Below are 25,917 nucleotides of genomic sequence, written 5' to 3'. Positions count from 1 at the left end.
CACTCCATCACACTGAACTACACACAGGTCCTCAAACACAACTTGCTTTTTCACACCTCAGGGCCTTTGTATATGCTCTCCCCACCCCATCCCCCACCTCTGCCTGAAGTTCTTTCCCCAGCTCAACTGCCAACATCTCGAAGTGTTCTGTGAACCTCTCTCTCTACCTGCTACTGTATTTCCACAGTATGCTGAATACAGCACTTCCACGTTGTATCATCACCATGTTATCATCTGTGTATGTGTCTATAATTAGAGGACAGGACCAGATGGTATTCTTTGCAGCCCAGGAGCTAGCACAGCACCTAGCTCATTGCTGGCATTCAGAAAATTTTCAATGAATGAGTCAATTCACAACTCAAAAGGGCCCACAAAGGAGACACCCTTTAAGGAGTCTGTTCAGCTGACAAAGACCCCCTTTTCTCTTAGAACTGCCCCAGACACCAACTGGACTGTAGGTGGACATCTAATCTGAATTGAGCCAAATGGATTCCTTCTAAGAAAAGAGAAAATAACTCCAAGAAAAGCAAATTTGTTTCTGGAACTAATACATGTAAACTCTGGGGACCGTGCAAACTCCACCATTTAAAATGGACAGTAGAGGACTTCACTGGTGGTGCAAGAATCCACCTGCCAATGCAGGGGACACGGGTTCAATCCCTGGTCTGTGAAGATCCCACATGCTGCGGAGCAACTAAGCCCATGTGCCACAACTCCTGAGCCCACGTGCCACAACTACTGAAGCCCATGTGCTGCAACTTCTGAAGCCCGTGACCTAGAACCCGTGCTCCACACTAAGAGAAGCCACTGCAGTGAGAAGCCAGCACACCGCAAAGAAGAGTAGCCCCCGCTCGCTGCAACTAGAGAAAGCCCACACGCAGCAACAAAGACCCAATGCAGCCAAAAAAAAAAAAAGATAAAAAAATAGAGTATCAATCCTCACGTTTTAAAAATAATTATAATAAAAAAATAAAATGGACAGTAGAAAAAGTCACTGCTTAAAAAAGAAAATGAACTAGCCATCTAGAGGACTTCAGAAAGCTTTCTGATGCCCAGTTCCAGCCCTCCCCTGAGACCATGACAGATTCCTGTCCCGAGCTCCCTTGAGACACCCCTGTTTACTAATAACCTGCCTCCTACTCTGTGTTTGAGCTTCATGGGATTTCTGTTCCTTATAAATTCCTGACCACACAAGCCAACCTTTGTCCTTGGCAGAGTTGCCTGGGGGTTCTTTTCTTCAAAAAACTTCTACTTTAACACATAAATCACACTCAGGCATAAATTAGACTTTAAATCACCATACACATGCAGAACCAGCTACATAATTTATGGGGCCCAGTGTAAAATGAAACTGTGGAATCCTTTGTTCAAAAAGTACAGTTAAAGGTACTAAAAATACTTATAAAGCTTTTTCTTTTCTTCTGCAGTCTCTCTTTTGGCTTGTCGTGGTGTTTATTTGCTATTTAATGTCTAAGTAAATAAAAATTACAATATAAAATCCTTAGCATGAATTTTATCATTTATCTTTATACTGTGCAATGCCCATATAGAGAATCACCACAGTGACTGTATTTCTTGGCTTCTCCCAGAAGATGCAGCCAGCTGGTCACAAGAGATGAGTCCAAGTCGCCCCCAGACACCGAGTTGTCTAATGGAGAACTCCATCAGGCACAGGATACTTCACAGGGCAAGTGCAGACCCTTATAAGCTCCTGAAGATCCCTCCCCGAGACTCAGGCCCAGCAACCTTGACAACTGCTGGGCCCTCCTTCCCACCAGCCCCCAGATCTATGCATTGTACCGAGGCTGGGGTCAGGAAAGCCAAGCCAGGCATCTCCCATTCCAACAGGCTGGCTGATCCAATCCACAGGAGACAGGTGAACCCCAGGGTCTTTAAACCTCCACACTGAGATGTGCCCAGTATCTGGTGGGTGAGAGACCCAAGCTCACCAAGTCACCTGCTGAATGTGCCATGGAGCTGCCAAGCTGAGCAGAGATGGCCACCATTATGCCCAGCCCTAAGATTCTACGGAGCATACAGACCCTCCCTGCATGCACACTGGGCAGAGGGCAGCAATGAGCACTAGTTGAGGGAAGGGAAGGCAGGGTCTTGGAGCACCAGGGTGCTGGGAAGCAGGTGGGCAAGAACCCAACCCAGGGAGATGGGTAGGCTTCGGGAATGAGTACTACGTGTGAGCCAAGGTCCAAGTCCCTGACACATGCTCCAAAGTCCCACTGGACTTCACTTATAAAGGACACATGCAAATATAAAATTAAGAATTTCCAGACAGTGGCTATAAAGCATTAGACCCCAAGCGCCAGGCTCTTCTGACATGGAGCTCTGTGTGACTGCACGTACCATATACCCGTGAAGTTGACCCTCTACACATGAAAAAGAGTTCTAGACCTTATTAAATAACATAAGAACAAGAAGCTGAGACAAAAGAAGAAAAACAAACTTCACATACATATTAAAGAGCTTTAGAACACCCAGACCCATAGGTCAAGAATACCATTCACATCTCAGTTTGAGGACGAGCTAAAGAGCAGATGTCTCTACTCCCTTCAACATAGACTGTACAACTGACAAGAGGCTGTAATATGTATAGATAAATTGGAAATAGGTTGCTAAGCACTAAGTCAGGCTTTATTCCAAAGTGTAATGCCTTTAGCTAGTCAAAGGGTATTTCATGAAGACAGACTAATACCAGAGCAAAAAAGAGGAGGAGATATTACTGGTTTCCTTTGTCCTAATAACTCATGCTTTTATAGCTTAGAAATTCAACATGAGCTTCACTTCCTAGAGGCTTATAGAAAGAACTTCCTGTTGGCACTGGCTCCAAACAAGGCCTTTCGTATTTCTGGCATCTTTTGCTGGGATAAGAGATCCAGTCGACTTTCCAGAGTATTGGAAACCATTATTCTCTGATCACCACTGTAGACCTCCACACCTCCAGCCGCATCTGCAGCCAGTTGCACCCCTCTGTCAACTTGGACTTCCACACGTTTGTGGGAGACTGTCGTGTATTGAGGGATGGCTTTTTGCACTGCAGCCTCCACCAGGAGGAGGTCCTGCGGCCTGCAGCGTACAATCACCACGGGCTCCAGCAGTCGGAGCAGACCCTGGAGCACGAGTTTATCCAGCAGCCCCTGGTAAAATACTGGGTCTGCCACGAGCCTGCTGAGTCTCAGCTTTGCATCATTCAGCAACTCTGAGACGAGGTCGTTTCGGGCTCTCAGGACTTTCAGCCTTGCCTGATTCCTCATGGCAGACATCTGGATTTTCTTCTGCTGCTCTATCTGCTTCTCTTTCTTCTCATAATACTCCATAATCTTCAGTCGCTGGGTTTGCACAAGGCGTCCCTTCTCAATGCTGAACTCTTCCTCAGCCTTGGCATCTATCTCTTCTGCCTTCTCGTTGGCTTCCTGCTCAATGAAAGCCATCATCTGCTTAATCTGCTTCTGCACATTGACATCACTCAGGGCCATGGCTGCTCCTGGAAAGGGAGGTGGAGGGAGAACTGGTGGGCTCTCTGGTTCCTTTGACTTAGGGCAGAGTTTCAGGAGTGTCTCCAGAGTTCCACATTCTGAGCTGTGGAATGCATGAGGGGAGGAAGGATATAGTCAGAGTCCAAAGGGAAGGATCATGGAGACCATCTATTCATGAATCACTTGGAGGAAACTGAAGCCCAGAGAGGGAAAGCAACCTGTCCAAGGTCATACCCTAGTAGAACAGAGACCCAAACCTGGGTTCCCAGAGTTCCATTTCTACTACGCTCACCACCTTTTTGTCATCAAATAATAATGAGATGATTAGGGCAGACCTCAGGAAGACTTCTAGTCAGCAATGGTTCAATCACAGATAGCAAGTGGAGAGAATGGAAATGCCAAATTAATACAAAAATGGAAAATGTAGGCACATTTTGGGTTGGAGAGGGCTGGGGAGAGTCATAAGAAACTTGTGGTTAAACAGGAAGGTTGCTTTGAAGCAAAATCCAGGAAGGTTGCCTTGAAGCAAAAAGATTTTTAGACCCTCAACTGATTCGAAGAGACAGAAAACTCATAGGCAGATGGTGGCATCCTGGAGAGAACTGCAAGGTGGGAGGGGTTGAAGGTAGTCTTTTAACTGGAAGTGGTTTCCAAACCTAGATGTACATATGAATCACCAAGGGACCTTTCAGAAATACAGCTTTCCAGGCCCCACTCCAGACTACTGAATTAGTATTTCTGCCAGTAGGGTCTGGGAATCCATATCTTAAAAAGACTCCCTGGACCCCCCTATACTGTGGTGGGAATGTAAACTGGTGTCCTCACTATGGAGAACAGTATGGAGGTTCCTCAAAAAATTAAAAATAGGGCTTCCCTGGTGCCGCAGTGGTTGAGAGTCCGCCTGCCGATGCAGGGGACACGGGTTCGTGCCCTGGTCCGGGAAGATCCCACATGCCGTGGAACGGCTGGGCCCGTGAGCCATGGCCACTGAGTCTGCGCGTTCCGAGCCTGTGCTCCGCAATGGGAGAGGCCACAACAGTGAGAGGCCCAGGTACCGCAAAAAAAAAAAAAAAAAATTAAAAATAGAGTTGCCGTATGATTCAGCAACCCCACTCCTGGGCATATATCCAAACAAAACTATAATTTGAAAAGATACATGCACCCCTATGTTCATAGCAGCACTATTTACAATAGCCAAGTCATGGAAACAACCTAAATGTCCATTGACAGATGAATGGATAAAGAAGATGTGGTATATATATACAATGGAATATTACTCGGTCATAAAAAATATGAAATAATGCCATTTGCAGCTACATGGATGGACTCAGAGATTACTGCACTAAACGAAGTAAGTCAGAAAGAGAAAGACAAATGCTATACGATATCACTTATATGTGGAATATAAAATATGACACAAATGAACTTATCTACAAAAAAGAAACAGACTCAGACAGAGAGAACAGACTTGTGTTGCCAAGGGGTAGGGAGTGCGGGGGAGGGTTGGATTGGGAGTTTGGGACTAGCAGATGCAAACTATTATATATAGAATGGATAAACAATACAGTCCTATTGTATAGCGCAGGAAACTATATTCAATATCCTGTAATAAACCATAATAGAAAAGAAAAAAAAAAGACTCACTGGGATGCTTAACGAGCCCAGGAAAATGGTCTATGAAAAAAATAAGACTAGCAATAAAGAGATGGAAAATATTAAAAAGAACCAAACAGAAAATTTGGAGCTAAAGAATACAATAACTGAATTGAAAAATTCACAAGAGGTGTTCAACAACAGACTTGATTATGGAGAAGAAATAAACAGCAAACTCGAGGACAGGCCATTTGAAATTATCTATTATTGTTGGAGAAGCAAATTTTTTTAAAGTGAAGAAAGCCTAAGAGACATATGGAACACCATCAAGTGGATTAATATATGTAATATAGGAGCCCCAGAAGCTGAAGAGACAGAAAGAAAGGAGCAGAAATCTTATTTGAAGAAATAATGGCTCCAAACTCCCCAAGTCTGAGGAAGGAAACAGACACCCAGATTCACAAACAAAAATGAGAAAGGAATCAAATCATGTCACTAAAACAAATCAGTGAAACACAAAGACATCAAGAGAGGGGCAAAAAAAAAGCTACAAAGCAGACAGGAAACAATGAACAAAATGACAATAGCACATCCTTCTTTATAAGCAACTATTTTAAATGTAAATTAAACTCCCTAATCAAAAGCTATAGAGTGGCTGAATAAATTAAAAACAAAACAAGATCCAATTATATGCTGTCTACAGGAGACTCACTTTAGGTTTAAGAACACACATAGGCTGAAAGTGAAAGGATGGAGAAAGATATTCTGTGCTAATGGTAACCAAAAGAGAGCAGGAGTGGCCATACTGATATAAAATATATTTTAAGTCAAAAACTGTCATAAGAGTAAAAGAAGGACATTTTATAATGATAAAAAGGTCAATTCACTAAGAAGATATAGTAACTATAGATATATATGCACCCAACATCAGAGTACCCAAATATATAAAGTAAACATTAACAGAACTGAAGAAAGTAATAGTCAGGAACACAGTAATATTAAGAGATGTCAATATCTCACTTCCAATGATGAATAAACTATCCAGAGAGAAGATCAATAAGGAAACACAGGACTTTAACAATGATATAGATCAAATAGACCTAACAGACGACACAGCAAAATATTCCACCACCAGCAGCAAAACACACATTTTTTTCAAGCACAGTTTTAACACTCTCCAGCATGGATTACATGTTAGGTCACAAACAAAGCCTTAACAAACTTAAGAAGACTGAAATCATACCAAGTATCTTTTCTAACCACAATGGAATTAAGCTAGAAATCAGTAGCAGAAGGAAAAATGGAAAACACAAATATGTAGAAATTAAACAACACTCTCTTGAACAACCAATGGACCAAAGAAGATATCTAAAGGGAAATCAGAAAATATCTTGAGACAAACAAAAATGAAATACACATACCAAAACTTGGGACGCAGCAAAAGCGGTACTAAGAAAAGTTTATAGCTGTAAAAGCCTACGTCTAAAAAGAAAGATTTCAAATATGCAACTTAACTTTATACATTAAGGAACTAGGAAAAGAAAAACTAAGCCCAAAATTAGCAGAAGGAAGGAAATAATAAAACTTAGGGCAGAAATAAATGAAATAGAAAAATGGAAAAGAATCAATGAAACTAAGAGTTAGCTTTTGAAAAGATATAACTGACAACCTTTAGCTAGACTAAGAAAAAAAGAAGACTCAAATACATAAAATCATCATACTGATGCCACAGAAATAAAAAGCATTGTAAGGGACTACTCTGAACAACCATACACCAACAAATTGGAAAACCTAAAAGAAATGGATAAATTCCTAGAAACATACTACCTACCAAGGCTGAACCATGCAGAAATAGAAAATCTGAACTTATCTATAACTAGTAAGGAGATTGAACCAGTAATCAAAACCTCCCAACCAAAAAAAAAAAAAAAAAAAAAAGCCCAAGACCAGATAGCCTCAAAGGAGAATTCTACAATTTTTTATTTATTTATTTATTTATTTTTGCAGTACGCAGCCCTCTCACTGTTGTGGCCTCTCCCGTTGCAGAGCACAGGCTCTGGACGTGCAGGTTCAGCGGCCATGGCTCACGGGCCCAGCCGCTCCATGGCACGTGGGATCTTCCCAGACCGCGGCACGAACCCGTGTCCCCTGCATCGGCAGGTGGACTCTCAAGCACTGTGCCACCAGGGAAGCCCTCTACAAAAATTTTTTTAAAAATTAATGCCAACTCCTGAGAACTCTTCCAGAAAACTGAAGAGGAGGGAACCCTTTCAAATTCATTTTAAGAGGTCAGCATTATCCTGATACCAAAGCCAGAAAGACACTACAAGAAAAGAAAACTGCAAGCTAATATCCCTGATGAACACAGATGCAAAAATCTCAACAAAATATTAGCAAACCGAATTCAATAGCACATTAAAAGAATTATACACCATGACCAAGTGGGATTTATCCCTGGAATGCAAGGATGGTTCAACATACAAAAATCAATCAATGCGATACACCACATTAACAGAAAGAAAGATAAAATCACATGATCATCTCAGTAGATGCAGAAAAGGCATTTGACAAAATTAAACATCCTTTCATGATCAAAAAAAACGAACTAGGAATAGAAGGAAATTACCTCTATATAATGCAGATCATATATGAAAAGTGCACAGCTAACGTCATTCATACACAACAGTGAAAAACTGAAAGCTTTTCTTCTAACATGAGGAATAAGGAAGGCAAGGATGTCCACTCTTGCCACTTTTATTCAACATAACATTGGAAGTCCTAGCTACAGCAATTAGACATGAGAAAGACAAAAAAGACATCAAAATTGGAGAGATACAAAATCAACATATAAAAAGCAATTGTTTCTATACAATAAAAATGAATAATCCAAAAGGAAAATTAAGAAAACAATTCCATTTACAATGTCATCAAAAAGAACAAAATACTAGGAATAAATTTAACCAAGGAAGCTAAATAGTTGAACACTAAAAACTACAAATCACTACTGAAAGAATTTAAAGACACAAATAAATGGAAAGACATCCCATGTTCATGGATTAGAACACTTAATACTGTTCATACTACTCAAAGTGATCTACAAATTCAGTGCTATTCCTATTCCTTGGCCTATTCAGAGGCCAAGTCTCAACGGCATTTTTTTAAGAAACAGAAAAAACAATCCTAAAATTCATGTGAAACCACAAAGAACCCTGAATAGCAAAAACAATCTTGAAAGAAAACAAAGCTGGAGGCTTCACACTCCTAACTTCAAAATATATTACAAGCCTACAGTAATCGAAACAGCATAGTACTAGCAGACAGATAGACCAATATAACAGAATAGAGATCCTAGAAATAAACCCACACAAATACAGTAAAATAATCTTCAAACAAGGGTGCCAAGACTACACAACGGGAATAGTCTCTTCAACAAACGGTACTAGGAAAACTAAATATATCTCATGCAAAAGAATGAAATTGGACCCTCATCTTACATCATATACAGAAATCAACTCAAAATGGATTAAAGACTCCCGTATGATCCAACAATCTCACTTCTGGATATTTATCCAAAAGAACTGAAAACAGGATCTCAAAGAGATATTTGCATTCCCATGTTCATTGGAGCTTTATTCACAATAACCAAGAGGTGGAAACAACCTAAATGTCTACTGATGATTGAATGGATAAAGAAAATGTTGTATATACATTGAATGAAATATTATTTTGCCTTAAATATGACAAGGAAATCCTGTCATATGCTACATAATGGATGAACCTTGAGGACATTATTATGCTAAGTGAAATAAGCCAGTCACAGGAAAAATACTGCACGATTACACTTAAATGAGGGATCTGAAGTAGTCAAATTCACAGGAGCAGAAAGTAGAATGATGGTTGCCAGGGGCCAGGTGGAGGGGAATTAGAAAGTTGTGTTTAATGGGTATAAAGTTTCAGTCATGCAAGGTGAAAAAGAGATCTGCTGTACAACAATGTGCATATAGTTAATACTGTACTGTACACTTAAAATTTTGTTAAGAGGGTAGATTTCATGTTATGTGTCTTTTACAATTAAAAAAAAGGGGGGGCTTCCCTGGTGGCGCAGTGGTTGAGAGTCCACCTGCCGATGCAGGGGACACGGGTTCGTGCCCCGGTCCGGGAAGATCCCACATGCCGCGCAGCGGCTAGGACCGTGAGCCATGGCCGCTGAGCCTGCGCGTCCGGAGCCTGTGCTCCGCAACAGGAGAGGCCACAACAGTGAGAGGCCCGCGTACTGCAAAAAAAAAAAAAAAAAAATGCTGTCCCAGAAAGATGCACCATTCACCAAGCTTGGTGGAAAAACAACCCCGTGTTTCTGACAAAGACCAAGACTTCGAGTTCAACCTTACAAACTGTCATTGGAAGTTAAAAAGAAAATGATTTACCCCACCCATTCCCACTATTTTAGGATGTAATTTTTCTTAAACTGCACTTTTGTAAACAGAGCAAAACATTCTCTGCTCCTAAATAAGACAAGTCCATTAAATATTTTTAAAAAAGGGCTCTCTGGGTAACCCTGCTAATCACCAGCTTTGGAAGCCACCATGAATGAAAGCAGAGAGAGTAAGAGATGCAGGAAGTCCCAGGTTAAGTGTGTAAAGGAAAAAATGTACCAGACAAATCCTTACCAGTCCACTGCCAAGGGCCAGCCTTTGCTCTGGCGCCGGGCGTCTGTAGGCAGAATGTGGAACTTGGAACACGCACTGGCACCTGGCACTGTTGCTTCCTTCTTTCTGCAGACCCTCACAGTTTGACCAGGCAGCTCGAATCCAAAGAGCCAGACTGTCACTGGGGAAGGCGGGCCAAACCAGCCAAAAGGAGGCCAAGAGGAATTTCCTTGGCACAGAGGCCTCAGCTGGGGGCTACGCTTGCATGCCCAGAATCTCAATTAAGTTGGCACATGGTGGGCCTCAGCTCTGGGGTGGGCTCACCTTAACCAAGCTGTCAGAAACAGGTATGTATGTGAACCCAGGCAGCCAGTTTATTAAGTTACTAGTGAAAAATACAGCTGTCATGTTGGCAGGTCATGGCCCTCTTTTCCTGTATGTGAGTCGCCTGGGAAGCCAAATCCAAAGGTTGTTTTAGTGAGAAACCAGAGCAAGCAAAACTTGCCAGACAGCCTTTCAGAATGCCACACCAGCCACAGGGGCTGGCATGCTCCGGTCCATCAGGGAGGACATCCTCTCCAAGCCCAGACAGGGCTTAAGGAGGCATCGCCGGCTTCCACAGTATGGTTGCTGGAGTGAGACTGCTGGAATTCAGATCCTACTTCTGCACTTAACATTTGTATGACTTTGGGAAAGCAGCTCATGCCTTGAAGCCTCAGTTTCTCCATCCGTAAAATGGAAATAATAATAGCATGCACATCATAGGATTATTGTGAGGCTTAAATGGAAGAAGTGAATGTTTAGCATACTGCCAAGCACAAAGTTAATCTTCACGCTTGGTAGTTACTGTCATTATCAGCATCACTAGTACTATATTATTACTAGCTCTTCCCCTCCGCTTTAAGCCTCATCACAGTCACTCTCTGTGTGTACAGAGTACTTATGACTGATTTGATTTCCACTCCCTAAAATAAGTAGAAACACATCCTAGTCTTGCTTCCTTATATTAAAATTAGGAGCCCTGCACGGAGTTTGGGAACCTCCCGGCACTTCGTGGCACATTCACCCATGGTCTCAGGTGGCCAGCCATATCCTTGGTGATGGTAGGTAAAGTCCTGGAATTCCAGGGCTCTTGGGCTGAGGCTGGGGTAGAGTCATCCCACAGCCTGTCACAGTCTCTGAATCTGCAGTCCTGAGTTCTCATACTTCTTCTGACTCCCACTTCTACTCAGTCTATCAGTGCTGGGACTTGAAGGCAGCTGCAGGGTGGGGCAGGGCTAAAAGTCAGGAATTGAACAAGTAAGTGTCTCTGCATGAACTCGGGTGCCCGAGTAATGTGTCTGGCAGATGTAACTTCCAGTCTGTCTGGGATGGGGATTATGAGCCCACTTGAGCCTGTGGCTTGAACAAAACAACAAAACGAACTTAAGAAATGTGAAACACACGTGTCGGCTCTTGCACAAGGGCACAGGATTCTCCATTCAGATAAGGCAGGCTTGCACTGTAAGTGGCATCCACCCTGCCCATGTTTGGGGCTGGGGGCAGATCTAGAGCTCTCCAAGAGAGTCGTACTCCCATAAACTATTCAGTACTGGGCTTCCCTGGTGGCGCAGTGGTTGAGAGTCCGCCTGCCGATGCAGGGGACACGGGTTTGTGCCCCGGTCTGGGAAGATCCCACATGCCGCGGAGCAGCTGGGCCCGTGAGCCATGGGTGCTGAGCCTGCGTGTCCGGAGCCTGTGCTTCGCAACGGGAGGGGCCACAACAGTGAGAGGCCCACGTACTGCAAAAAAAAAAACAAAAACAACTATTCAGTACTAGGGTTTCTTCATTGCCCCCCAGACACATCAGGCTCAGTCTTACCTAACAGCTCTTGATCTTACAGTTCTCTCAGCTACAATGCCTTCCTCTGCTCCTCTCCACTTACCTAAATCCCACCTACATCTTCAGCCCAGTTTGAGCCCCACTACCTCCTTGACCTCTGGACTCCTCCTCAAAATGACAGCATGGCCTATTTTCCAGATATAATTCAGAGCTGGATTCGGAGTCTTCTGATGCTCTAGTTACCTTCCTTCCTCCAGGAAATTCCTTGAGGACAAGAATCTCTTTCTCTAGCAGGGGCTGGATGCAGACAGGCACTGGTTAAACATGAATTGATTGGATTAAGGCCCTGAGGCTGGGGCGGGTGTGTGTGGGGTACTTTCTTTTTTACTGTGAAATGTAATACACATTCAGAAAAGTGTATGGCTTAATGAATTATTATGAGGCAAATATCCTGTAACCAGCACCCGGGTCAAGCAGCAGGACATTGCCAGCATCCCCAGAAACCCCTTCTTACGACCTTAGGGAAGAAGACATTTCAAAACTGATGATTTTGTATTTGTAGGTATAAGAGGCATTCTTAGAGGAAGTGTGGGCTTGGAAATCTCTCCTCCCCGGCCTCACCTGTGTGATCCGGTGTGCACCTTGGGGAATCCTCGTCACCATTAGCGGGAAGAAGGGGTGGCAGGCGTGCTTGGTGGGCAAAATGTGTCCGTCACCCTGAAGCCCTGCCCAGACCCTGAAGCAACTGTTCCTCATTCTAGCTGGGATTTGTAAGTAAGTCTGAGGGTGGATGTGTCTGGGTGTGGGCTCCGTAACCCTGGCTGAAAGAGAAGCAGCGCCAAACCAGGGCCTCCAGACACTCAGACATTACAGCGTGAGGAAGGGAAGGGGCTTTCCAGAGCTCGGAGCATGGGGCAACTTGCAGGGCCCAGGAAGTGGGCGAAGCAATTTAGAATACTAAATTTAAATACTAAACATGTGGGAAGGGGGACTTCCCTGATGGAGCAGTGGTTAAGACTCCATGCTCCCAAGGCAGGAGGCTGGGGTTTGATCCCTGGTCAGGGAACTAGATCCCACATGCATGCCACAACTAAGAGTTCTCATGCCATGACTAAGGAGCCGGTGAGCTGCAACTAAGTAGCCCACCTACTGCAACTAAGGAGCCCACGTGCCACAACTAAGGAACCAGCAAGCCGCAACTAAGGAGCCCATGAGCCACAACTAAGGAGCCCACTGGCCTCAACTAAGGAACACACATGCCACAACTAAGGAGCACACATGCCACAACTAAGGAGCCTGAGAGAGTCACAACTAAGGAGCGCACTTGCCGCAACCAAATAAATAAATAATTTATAAATAAATATGTGGGAAGGGGGCATTCCCTTTTCTGTCTTTCAAGAAATATTTGTTGAACATCTACCATGTGCCAGGCACTGTGTAGACACTGGAGATAGAGAACAAGCAGACACCAGCCCACCTCCCAAGCCTACGACGTCATGAGGGAGATGTACAGGTAAACAGGAAATCACACTACAGTGTGATCTGTTAGGAATCAGCAGTTCCAAGAAAGCTAAGCAAATGAAGGGATCCAATCCCTAAAAGCCCCTCCCCAGCTCACCATGGGCTCTTTTATAATGAACTTCTCTGCAACCAGGTAGACCATGTAGTGGGTGGTTTGGGACACACCATTAGTGACCACACATGTTTTAACTGGAGGCAGGTCACCTGGAAAAGGTTAGCTAGTAGACAGTATTCGTGAAGGAGGATTTATCCAAATAGGCAAGAATCGATCAAGCTGTGATGGATACCTGACTCGAAGCAATACCTTGGGGTTTCCAGAGAGGACTTTGGTTCAGAAATATGGAAAGGTACCTGCACCCAACATGGGATGTGATAAAAGCCAGGAGAGCACACAGGCTGTGTGGCCACAGGCTTCAGCTGAAGGAGTCGTCCTCTGAGCAAGGGGTCAAGCTGGGAGGGAGAAGTACAGATGGGCACTGAAGAACAAACAATTCTGAGAAGCAGGAAGACAGAGTGAGATTGTCTAGACAGGGAGAACACTGTGGGCAGAGACACCGTACTGGGAATGTGTAGGAGGTCTGAGTGCAGAGAACAGATTGGTGTGGCAGCAGACAGGCCTGCAGTGGCAGTGGGAGTGAGTGATGTCTAGAAAGACGGAGTTCAACTGGGGAAGGTTTGAAATGTCACACTGAGAGCTGGGACATTAGGCTAAGGAGCCCTATCAAAGGCTTCTCAGTAGGGATGTACCTTGGCCATACCTGGGTTTAGAAAGATTAGCCTGGTGATGGTGGAGGCAGGAGAGCCTGGCTGTAAGTAAATGCCGGGTCGAGACTGCATGGATGAGGGCTTGGACATGAACACGAGATGGAAGGAGATGTGGTACAAGAGCCAGCAGGTTTGATGACTCAGGGACTGGCCCTGGCAGCACCTGCTGCAGCTCCACCCACAGGGCTGAGCAGCTCAGCTCAGCGTGAAGATGTGGGAAAGCGGGTGTGATGCACCCTGCTCCCTCCCGAGCCAGCTGTGGGGAGACAAAGCAGCAGCCAGAGAGTTCATTTGGTCTGAAAGTAAAAGGAGACACCCAGAGCGGAAATCAGAGAAGCGTCCACAAAGCTTTATCCCTGCTTCAATTGCTGATAACTAAGGGGCCACATACAGTTTTAATCTAAGAACTCCATCCCAGTGGCAAAGCAGGCTTTGGTTGGGGCTGGAGAAAGCTAATGCCACTACAGGCAGGCAGGTAATATAAAGGAGAGAACCGGGCAGGGTCAGAAACATTTCTCCCTAAATAATTTACATTAAGAATTCACAACTTAGGGCTTCCCTGGTGGCGCAGTAGTTAAGAATCCACCTGCCAATGCAGGGGACATGGGTTTGATCCCTGGTCCAGGAAGATCCCACATGCCGCGGAGCAACTAAGCCCGTGCGCCACAACTACTGAGCTTGCGCTCTAGAGCCCGCGAGCCACAATTACTGAGCCCATGTGCCACAACTACTGAAGCCCGCGTGCCTAGAGCCCGCGCTCCGCAACAAGAGGCCACTGCAATGAGAAGCCGGTGCACTGCAATGAAGAGTAGCCCCCGCTCGCCACAATTAGAGAAAGGCCGCGCGCAGCAACAAACACCCAACGCAGCCAAAAATAAATAAATAAAATAAAAAAATTTATATATAAAAAAAGAATTCACAACTTGATTTCTCCTTTTCAAACGTCTGCAGGAAGGTTACTTCAAAGGAATCAAGTTCCCCCCAAGAGCAATTTGCCACAAAGTTGCATAGCTAAAGGTTTTCAGTGGTGGTTCCCCCCACCTGCAAAAAAAAAAGGCCCTTCTGTTTCATCCCTGCCTAAAGGGCCCAGGCTTCTGCTGCCTTTTGGAAATGGGGACTTGGGCACAAGATCTGATATTTTAGAGAAGCCGGAAATCCCATTTAAAAAGTAAAATCCATTTATCTTTTTTCTTTGTCTTATTGTGGTAAAATACACATAAGTTTTTATCATTTTAACCACTAAGTAATGTTCAGTGGCATTAAATATATTCACATTGTTGTGCAACAGACACCACCAATCATCTCCAGAACTTCGTACCCATCAAACACTAACCCCCATTCCCTCCTCTCCCTAGTCCCTGGCAACCACCTTGCTACTTTGTGTCTATGAATTTGATTATTCTAGGAACCTCACAGAGGTGGAATCATTTAATATGTGTCCTTTGTGACTGACTTATTTCGCTTAGCATAATGTCTTCAAGATTCCTCCATGTCATAGCACTTGTCAGAATCTCCTTCCTTTATAAGGGCTGAAGAACACCATTGTATGTACACATCACATTTTGTTCAGTCATCAGTGGACATCTGGGTTGCTTCCACCTTTTGGCTATTGTGAATAACATTCCTCTGAATGTGGGTGTACAAGTATCTGTTCAAGTCTCTGCTTTCAATTCTTTGGGGTACTTACCTAGAAGTGGAATTGCTGGATCACATGGCAATGCTGTTTCCTTTTTTGAGGAAACTGCCCCACCATTTTCCCCAGTGGCTGCACCATTTTATAATCTCACCAGCAATGCAACAAGGGTTCCAATTTCTTCACATCCTCACCAATTTTTGTTATTTTCTGGTTTTTTGATAACAGCTTTCCTAATGGGTGTGAGGTGGTACTCATTATAGTTTTGATTTGCATTTTCCTAATGATTAGTGATGTTGAATATCTTTTCACATGCTTATTGGGCATTTACATATTTCCTTTGGAGAAATGTCTATTCAGGCCTTTGCCCATTTTAAAAATCAGGTTGTTTTTGTTGTTTAGTTGTAGGAGTTCTTACAACTTTGTGGTCCTGAGCACTCAACTCCAGCTGCCAGCCAGGTAGCCACTCAGCAGAGCCCCTAGGGCAGGGTTTTTCAAAGTATGGGCCGTGAAGCCAAATGGAATAGAAAACCCAGAGTTCATTACAGGTAGTTAAGTTTAAGTGTTGTTCTGTCAAACCTTTGTTAAATATATGATATATATGTACATACGTATTCTGGTTCACAATGAAAATGTATGGGTTACTGTGATTTGCTGTACAAAACATTTGGAAAACACTGACTTCGTGTTAATTGAATCCACCCTCCTTAGAAAACAACCATCGTTACTCAAGCAGACCCTTGTAAGTTCTCCCACAATCGATTTATCAAAGTATTCGTCCCCCAAGACAGGCCCCCTTTAAGGTGGGGATGGGGGTGGGTGGGAGTGGTCTGAGATTCTGGCTACAAGATGTATAAGCAGCTTATATGGCTAATATCTATTGAGTGTGTCCCACGGGCTGGTTGGTCACAGGACGTCACGGGATGGTAACCACGGGTGGGAACCAGGCTGCCCCTGAAGTAGGAGGCCTCTCTCTGGCTCGGATGCCCCCACGGGCCATAGCTGGTGTCATGAGAAGTGCGCTGGACGGAGCATCAAAGGTAAAAGTTTCGGTCCTGATGTCACTCACAGGCCGGGTGATCTGGATAAAGGTTCACAATCTGCCTGAATTCCATCTGGATAAAGACACAAAGCCTCATCTGTTTACAGAAAGGGTGTTAATGAGGAATTTTGTGAAAGCCAAAGGATGTGAGGAGTGAAGAAGCTTTGTAAAGTGCTAGGTGAACGTCAGAGGTCGTCATTCACAAAACACCACCCCAGTCATCCTGTCCTTCCCAGAACTGCACTCCCAAGCTGCTTGGGGGGTGGTAGATGCGGGCCAGCAGTCAGCCCAGAAAGCCTCCAGGGGCCAGAGGGTGGGTTTGAAGTCGGCGAGGAGCCCCAGGACACAAGCCCTTCAGAGGGAGCTGGCCGGCCAAGCCTCCAGCCTCTGAGCCAGAGCCAGGGACAGGCCCGAGAGCAGATGCTCTGCTAGTTCAGGGACATCAGGAACGTTTGGTACCCGTCCCCGGATCAGGGGATGCATTCAGATGCCAAGCGCTCCTTTAGTATTGACTTAACTCTCACTGTGATAGTCCTGACTGGCTTCACCTCTGCTGAGAGACACAGCTCAACCCCAGACGCAGCGAAGGTACTGGTTGGCGAGGAGGAGAGTGTATCCACCCAACTCTGTCCCTCACCATGCATAGTGACTTCCACAATGACCTGGTTGGGAAAAGTGCTATTTCTGACCCCCTCTGCACTCATCTTAACGCTTCACCCAGAGTCTAGTACATAGCAGTAGCGTTAAGCATTATGTGTTGGACCCACAGATGAATGGATGGGTAGTGAGGAAAGAGTCTCCCGTATAGACTGTCACAATCCTAGGGATTTGTAACTGTCTTTCAGATGAGGAGAGAGGAATATGAAGATGGAAGAGGTGCTGCAGTGGCCTGCCACAAGGGGGACACCTCCTCCTGTCCCACCCACATTCCTGCAACACAGAGCTCAATAAGAATTTTTAAAATCTAAATTATTTAAATGAATTTGCCCAGGGTCCTCTGGTTGAGACTATTCTACTCAGAGAGGTGATTTGAAGTCCCAGGCAAGGCTCTCACAATCCTAACCTACACCCCACTCAGGGATGACACTTGACATAATTAATGACCAACCAACCAAAATAGTCCTGCCTCTGCTGGAACAGGGTCTTGAAGGCCTCCTTCTCTGCTGGGGGCATTATCCTTTAGATGTTGAATCAGAAAGTCAGAGGGAGCCAGGGAAAGGCCTAGGTTGACTGGAGCATGGTGGGGGTAGAGGTGGGTTCAGGGTAGGAAGCATTTACCAACCAACATAAAATTATTTCAGGGACTTCCCTGGTGGTGTAGTGATTAAGAATCCACCTGCCAATGCAGGGGACATGGGTTTGACCTCTGGTCCGGGAAGATCCCACATGCCACGGAGCAACTAAGCCCATGCGCCACAAGTACTGAGCCTGCACTCTAGAGCCCACAAGCCACAACTACTGAGCCCGCATGCCACAACTACCGAAGCCCACGTACCTAGAGCTTGTGCTCCGCAACAAGAGAAACCACCCTAATAAGCCCACGCACAGCAATAAAGACTCAACACAGCCAAAAATAAGAATTAATTAATTTAAAAAAAATTATTTCACTATCATTGTAAAGGGGTTGACAGTTAGTCCTGTCCCAATGACATCTGCTGGAAATTCCTATCTTTAACTGAAGGTCTCAGGAATGCAGAGTTTAGGATACAGCTATGGTGTTTTTTGTTTTGTTTTATTCCATTAGTCTTTTTCTCTTTAGTTTGGATACTGCTATGTCTTCAATGTCACAGGTACTTTCTTCTACAGTGTCCAATCAGCTGTTAAGCTCAGTCAGTGAATTTTTCATTTCAGGTATTGCATTCTTAAACTCTAGAAGTTTGATTTGGTTCCTTTTTTAAAAAATTTTATTTATTTATTTATTTTTGGCTGCATTGGGTCTTCGTTGCTGCACACAGGCTTTCTCTAGTTGCAGCAAGCGAGGGCTACACGTCGTTGGGTTGTGCGGGCTCCTCACTGCGGTGGCTTCTCTTGTGTCCCCTGCATTGGCAGGCAGATTCTTAACCACTGCGCCACCAGGGAAGCCCTTGGTTCCTTTTTATATCTTCCATTTCCTTCCTCCCCATGTTCCCATTTTCCTTTAAATCTTTGGGTTTATTTCTAATTCTTTTTTAAGTCTTTGCCTGCCAATTCCATTACCTCTGTCATTTCTGGGTTTGTTTCTATTGATTGATTTTTCTGGTTACAGTTCTCTATTCTTTACATATCTAGTGACTCTTGACTTTCTGAAATTTATGTTGTTTAATGTCTTTATTTTGTTTTTGTCCTTAAAGAAATGATGAAATTTGTTTTGCTCAGCAGTTATCATAATAGTGGATAAATTCGTTCTATATGAGGCTTGGGGGTCTAGAATTGCTTCTACTTCAGGGCTAATTTAGCCCTTCTACTAATGCATAACCCTTCTGGAGTTTCTACTGATTTCTTTGGACATTCAATAGGTCTCTTCACATTGGCTGGTTGAAACTCAAACATCCCCCAGCCCTGTGTGAGCCCTGGGAACCAATCAGCTCATGTTCCCTGGCAGTTCTTTGCCTACCATGGTGGAGTTTCACTCTATGCACGAGCAACTTAGTATCAGCAACGGACTCAAGAGGACACTCCCCCCTATCTGGTACTCAGCCTTGAAAAGTCTCCTCAGCCGTCTCTTGGACTCAGCAAGATCACTATGGTCAACTTTGGTTCCCCCTTACTGTGCTGCAATTCAGAAAGTACTTCCAGCAGAAAGGGTAATTAGTAGTAGAGCTTGCCTCATTTGTTCCTTTCTTTCAGAAATCACAGTCCTGTGCTATGTTCAATATCTGAAAACAGTGATTTCATATATTTTGTGCAAGTTTCGAACTGCTTACATTAGGAAGGTATATAGGTTGAACGTGTCCCCACAAAATTCGTATGCTGGAACCTAATGCCCAAAGTAATGGTCTTAGTAGGGGCCTTCGAGAGGTGAGTAGGTCATGAGGGTAGAGGCCCCATGAGTGGGATTAGCGCCTTTATAAAAGAGGCCCAACAGAGTCCCTTTGCCCCTTCTGCCATGTCTGCAACCCAGAAGAGGGCCCTCCCCAACCATGCTGGTACCCTGATCCTGGATTTCCATCCCCCAGAGCTATGAAAAATAAAGTTCTGTTGTTTATTAGCTACCCAGTGTGTGGCATTTTGTTATAGCAGCCCGAATGGACTAAGACAGAGGTTGGTCTGGTAGAAGTGGGAATCTCTGCTCCCACTGCAGGAAGCACATTCAATATAGTGATCCGCTCCTCCAACCTCTTCTCAAGAGGCTGCGGTGCGAGGAACAGAAGCTGTCAGGGGCTCACTGAACAGCAAAGGAACCTCCAAGGACCATGCACAGCACACAAGATCGTGGGCAGGCTGGTACAGCTGCTCAAGACTGTCTTTCCAGGAGCCACGCCCAACACACGCCTCAGGACCTGCTCTGATGAGAAAATCACTTCTGGTGTCATCGCTGCCACCAAATTCTAGACAGTCAGTGTGTACGGCAGTCACTTCTGCACCAGGAACTCAGTCACACCACAACCAACACCACCACCCACCCTGTGTGCCACTTCCTGTGTTTAGTACTGAGTTGTGTACCCAACACTAAAGCTGCAACCTCCAGAAAGCGTGCCCTGTATTTATTTAACTCTAGTCACTTCAGCTCTTGAGTCTGACAATGAAAGCAAGGGTCTGTAACTTTCGGCTTCCAGAAGGGGCGATCTTTTCTTCCTACCATGACTTACGAAGTGGCAGATTTCCCAAATTCAAAACGTGCTTATAATACTCAGTGACCACAACATCCACCGTGCAAGAACAATCATAAATGAGTCTCAGATGGTTTTCTGGCACTCTTAGTACTGAAGCCTGGAATAAAATCATTAATTTCATTTCTGGAAGAGGGATCTATGATCCAGCCTCCTTTGGACCTTATAAGAGGTGGTCACTCCCAGATCATATGAGTATTCTGCACCAGCAACCTCTAAAGAAGTGTCCTTTTCATGATTCAGCAATGGGGGCAATGCCATCAGGTATAACGACTGGTCTCCTGACCTAGGCTGCAGCAAAAGGTAGTTAGGAATGAAGATCGGAAAACATTATTAAAGATGCTTGAGCCCAAATTCTCAGAGGCTGGGGTTTACTTCTGAGTTCCTGGTATGTAATGAACTGGAAAAAAGAGATCTAGATGCATTCTAGAAACATAACTAGAAATGAAAAACAAGTGAGCCAGATTTATTGGATTTTTTTTATCATTCTGATCATTAGGAACCGTTGACCTTTAAGAAATTGCTGCAGTGTTTAAGCCATTGGTATCTTAGCTAAAAAAAATGTGCAAGGTATATTACATCTGAGCCCTAAGAGAAAAGGATGCAGATGGGAGCTTTAGTGGTGGGAAGGAAAAGAGGAATAGGTATGGCACATAGCATGATGCTATGATCGTGGGACAGGTGAAGTCTGGGAAGCAAGAGAGCTCTGGGGAATGAAGAGTCTGCAGTCTGCAAAGAGAAAAGAAGCATGTATGGAGACAAGAAGCATAACTGAAGAGCAGAGGGGACGGGGTAAAAGGATGATAACCACTTTACCTCCTTACCAGTAACTCTAAGAAGGAAATTTGAAGGGGGCAGAGTGTACCTACTGTCAGCCAAGAATTAGGGGTTCACACCAAGCATGGATTCATGTACTGACAAACCAACTGACTGAAATTTGAAACAAATCATAGATTTGACTTAGATCCTTCTCACTTCCTTCTTCCCTTGAAATCTGCTTTTCCTAAAGTTCTTTATTTCTAGTATAGCTTGGGGAGGCCTAGAAACTTTGACTGGTGGGCAACAATCCAGATGTAATAGATATTGCTGGTCGCCTCCCCAGCATATATTCCCCAGATGCCTGCGATGCCTGCCGCCCGCTGTGCAGGAACCATAGAACCTAAGTGGGATTAAAATCCTGGCCTTGGGGTGGGCCCTGATAGGCCTAATCAGGATAGTCCCAATCCCTTGTCACAGTGATGGTTTCAGGGATGGCCAATAGCCCAGGCCTAAGGCAACGAGCGTCTGACATTCTGCTGGCCACCATGATGAACTCAGCTAATCTGATCAGAGAAAGTCCAAGACTTTTGTGCAATCAGTGAGTCAAGAGAAGCTCTTTCTCCTCCTGGGCAGTGTGGTGTACGGGTGGTAATGCCTGGACCTGGTACAACCATTCTGTTTTCAAGAGAGAAAGCAACCTAAGTAGGAAGCTGGCCCAAAGAGAAGAGAAAAACTGAGAGAAGTGAAGAAAAAAATAGATCCAGAGTTTTGATCAAGCCATGCCCGAAGCTTGAGCTACTTCTGTATGTTTCAGTCAAAGAAGTCCATATACTCCCTTTGCTGTTGAAGCCAGTTTGGGTTGACTTTCCTATTACTTGCAACCCAAAGCATCATGACACCAAATGATCCATTGGAATCCAGTTTTCCATTTTGGGGGTGAATGTGAGGGAACACAAACAAAATGACAGAAACTTAATGTCCTTCTAGAGATCTACTCTCAGCTTGATTTAGGCAGTTGGTCTCATGGTTAGGCACCAAGAGGAGATGGGAAAGTTTTTAAAAGTAAGGAAGAAAACTAAAATAAGGAGGATAAAAACAGAGGAGATTAAAAAGGAATGGAGAGAAGGAATATGTCAATGGAATCATACGTCAATGGATAACGCCTCAGAGGTATCCTAGCCCTTCCCCATGCTGTGTTACCAAGCCCTGTGGACTTGGTCATCTAAATATCCTGCTAGGGACTTCCCTGGTGGCACAGCAATTAAGAATCCACCTGCCAGTGCAGGGGACACAGGTTCGAGCCCTGGTCCTGGAAGATCTCACGTGCCACGGAGCAACTAAGCCTGTGAGCCACAACTACTGAGCCCACGTGCCACAACTACTGAAGCCCACGTGCCTAGAGCCCATGCTCTGCAACAAAAGAAACCACTGCAATGAGAAGCCCACACACCACAACGAAGAGTAGCCCCCGCTCACCGCAACTAGAGAAAGCCCGCGCACAGCAACAAAGACCCAATGCAGCCAAAAATTAATTAATTAAAATATCCTGCTACCCATGGCCTCCTTTTCATTTACACAGCCATGCCTGGTTCAGACCTTCGTGACCTCTCTCCTCACTTCCTCTGCCTTCACTCTCGTCCCCTCTAAATCCACGTTCTCACACCACTCCCAGAGTGATCTTCTCAAAAGACAGCTCTAAACTTGTCATTTCCTACTGAAACTTTTAATGCCTCCTTCATGTGGAACATGGGAAGTAGCATGAGCTCAGAAGACTGACCATTTTGAAAGCTAGCTCTGCCACTTACCAGCTACATGACTTTGGGCAAATTTCTGAATTTCGCTGCACATCACTTATCTCAACTGTAGTGATAATACTAACATAGTCAAGATTCCCTTGGTTACCAGTGACAGAAAACCAACCCACACCCACTAGGCAAAAAGGGAAGGGGGACTTGTTAAATCAAGTGACTAACTGAAGACCAGTAGGTACGACAGGGTACCAGGGATAACCAGAAATAGGAACTCGTGAATATCCTGTGAGTCTCTTCCATTCTTCGAGGTTCTGGTGGAGCCCTGCATGCCCGGGTGGGGCCCTGCATGCTCTTAACGTGGCTTCCAGAGGCCCATGGCCTGGCAGCATCACATAGTTCTCAATTACATACAAACCAGTTGCCCTGCACCACTAATCCCGCATCTGTCCACCTACATGGCTCACTATTCCCAAGAAGCTGTGTGCTGTTCCTTCTTGCTGGGGGGCAGGGCTGTCTTTCCTAGGCATTCTTATCTTACTCCTATTGGCCTCTTAACCCCCAGGCCAATGACACCCTTCTGCAAATCCTTCCTCAGCACATCTAGAGCTAGGTACTAACAGCCTCCCTGCACTTGCCAAAGACTGTTCTTTATCCTCGATCACAGCACTGATCACATTATATAGTAATTATTTGTTGAGATCTGTTTGGTCCTTCCAGCTAACCCATCATTGGGCTGACCTGGGCATCTAGGATAATTCTCCCGTCTCCCTCCTACTCTACATTCAACTGGTGGAATCAGTCCAGAGCTCAAAGTACTCCTGGCAGTCAGTCTTGGCTTTTCTATGGGCCAAAGGGATGAGGTCACCGTCATCAATGAAGTCACCACTGCATGATTCATCTGACAGCAGTTCCCCACTTGGAGTGTTCTGATATTCCCAGAGCTTCTCCCAAAGCATCAGAACCTGGAGTCCCTTCCATTTTTCAAGGTTCTAGAGCTAATCCTCCAGCTCTCTGGATCCCTGGTAAATATCTGCCGCACTGAAAAGCAGCATGAGAACTGAGAGGCTGGAGTCCTCAGTGGGGGAAGCCTCTATCCTCCAGTCCTGGGACAGACCTCATTATCCCTCGAAAAGGCCGTCCCCATGTCTCTAACAACTGCTTCTCCCCTGGCCCAAAGCTTTTGCCAGGATCTCTCAGGACACATTGTGAAGAGCCCTAGCGTTCTCAAAGGTGAGCCCTGACCTCACCCTTATGGATGAGCTCACATTTATAGATGAGAAAGCAGAGGCCCCAAGAACAGAAGTGGCATATGCTCAAGGTCACACTGCTAAGTACCGTCAGAGCCAGACCCAAATGCCCTCTCTAGGCTGAGTGCGCCCGGTAGCTCCTTAACCTCTCCTGATAGACCCTCCTTTCACAATCCCAGTCCCAGCAAATGCTGTCTGAAGAAGTAGTCCTGTAGGCAAAGGGGGCAAGTGCTCCTTTCTTCCCCTCTAGAAGGAAGTGGCAGAGACTAGTCTTGAACCAAGATCTGACTTCAAGGCACTGAACTGCCTTCCTTAACCTGTCATTCAGTACATAAAAAATATCTTCCAGATTCACTGCATAACCTAAAGCAGCTGGCAATGTAAATACCCACACTCAGACACAAATGGAGGGGTCTGGTGAGACGTTCAGTGGGACCCCACAAGGAACTTCCAAGAATCCAGGAAGTCTTGCAGGACAATGGAAATCAGATTTGGGGTTTGAGAGTTGAGGCCTGGGAAGTGTGGCGTGAGGACATAACTGAGCATTTCCCAAAGTGTGTTCCAAGTCCTTGAATGCTGGAATTAGCTGGAAGCCTTTGACATAACCACTTCACCTCTCTGCGTCTCAATTTGCTTACCTGCAACCTCAGGGAGATCTAAGGGAGGTGGTCCAGTTGACCTCTGCGGTGCCTCTCAACACAGCATTTTCTGATCCTGTGAACTGATGAAAGGAAGCGATTTATCTCCTGTCAGCAAGGGGAGGGAGGGTGTGGTGGCTACGTGCAGAGTATTCTCCCCCCCCACCCCACCCCCACCCCCCGGCCCCAGGGCCTAAAGTTAGAAGCAGCACTGTTGGCGAGTGAACGCGACCTGGCCTGACGGGTGTTTCCAAGCAAGCATCGCCCAGGCAGGAAGACAGGGGTGGTTGCCTGGATCACAGGCCGCGTCTTAGAGCTCTAGAGTGTATCACTCCTCAGGGATCACAACCTAACACCTTCGAGGGACACTGGGACTGTAAAGGGGCCTCAGAGAATGTCGCCTATAGGGGGAGCAAAGGTACACCCGCCGCATCCAGAGTCGCAGAGTCTCCCTTCTCTGGCTGGTGCGGGGGTGCGTCAGTGGTTCAAGATGCTGTAACTCCCTTAGACACCAGTTTCGTAGTAAATGACTCAAGCTCTGCCGTGAACAGCATGGGGTGGTGGGGATGGTGGGAGGCGGGACGGAGCAGTAAGTCAGGAGTCCCTACTTTCCAGCTCAGGGACCACCGCCACCCCTCCCCCATCACCCCGTGCGTGAGAGTGAAAATTTTTTAAAAATTAAAAAAAATTTTTTAACTCTCTTGCCCTTTCTTCCTTCCCGATTTCTAGTTCTGTTGTGCACTTAGAGGCCGACAGAATGGATCCTGCCTTCCGGGTGGAGTTTAAATATACGTAAATAATTTTTCATGACTATTGCGTCATCATAAGAGTCGTCGCGGTTCCCCAAGAGGCCTCCACGTCTTCTCCCAGCATCGGAGCCTGTGGACGCTTCTGGGCGTTGCGCACACTTTCGCGAGGAGCCCTCGCCTCCTCGCGAGCGCTGGTCGCTCGGCCCCCTCCCCCAGTCTCACCTTCCTCCCCGTCGCTCCTCCTCGGCTCCTCCTCCTCGCCCCCTCCCCACAGCCCTCGCGGGGAGTCAAGCTAGGGTGAGCCGGCAGGGCCGAGCTGCGTCCGCGGGCGGGGCGCGGGGCGCGGGGCGCGGGAGCCGGCAGGCAGGCGGGCGGGCGGGGGCGCGGAGCCGGCAGCCCGCAATCCGGGGAGGCGCCTGGGCCCGCCCTCCTCCGGGGCCGAGCGGGGAGGGGG

General features: G+C 45.6%; 1 protein-coding gene across 2 annotated transcripts; it reads right to left on the bottom strand.

The window, feature by feature from the left end:
* Positions 1-292: 292 nt before the first annotated feature.
* Positions 293-25,882, bottom strand: ATP6V1E2 (ATPase H+ transporting V1 subunit E2). Of its 2 annotated transcripts, none has more exons than XM_079941263.1 (4): positions 25,686-25,882; positions 24,715-24,797; positions 9,749-11,508; positions 293-3,591 (listed from the first exon to the last, which is right to left on the bottom strand). In XM_079941263.1, exon 4 carries the CDS (start codon positions 3,486-3,488, stop codon positions 2,808-2,810), a length of 681 nt encoding a protein of 226 aa, XP_079797389.1. In that variant the 5' UTR covers positions 3,489-3,591; positions 9,749-11,508; positions 24,715-24,797; positions 25,686-25,882; the 3' UTR covers positions 293-2,807. The 2 variants fall into 2 exon arrangements, with proteins under 2 accessions (XP_079797389.1, XP_079797390.1); XM_079941264.1 differs by having other exon boundaries at positions 293-3,496.
* Positions 25,883-25,917: the final 35 nt, after the last annotated feature.

Source organism: Stenella coeruleoalba, assembly GCF_951394435.1.
Source record: "Stenella coeruleoalba genome assembly, chromosome: 13".
NCBI lineage: Eukaryota > Metazoa > Chordata > Mammalia > Artiodactyla > Delphinidae > Stenella > Stenella coeruleoalba.
This window is presented reverse-complemented; position numbering and strand designations above follow the sequence as displayed.

Bases quoted from the DNA above. Each gene is read 5' to 3' on its own strand.
- ATP6V1E2 (XM_079941263.1), bottom strand. From the start codon at position 3,488: ATGGCCCTGAGTGATGTCAATGTGCAGAAGCAGATTAAGCAGATGATG.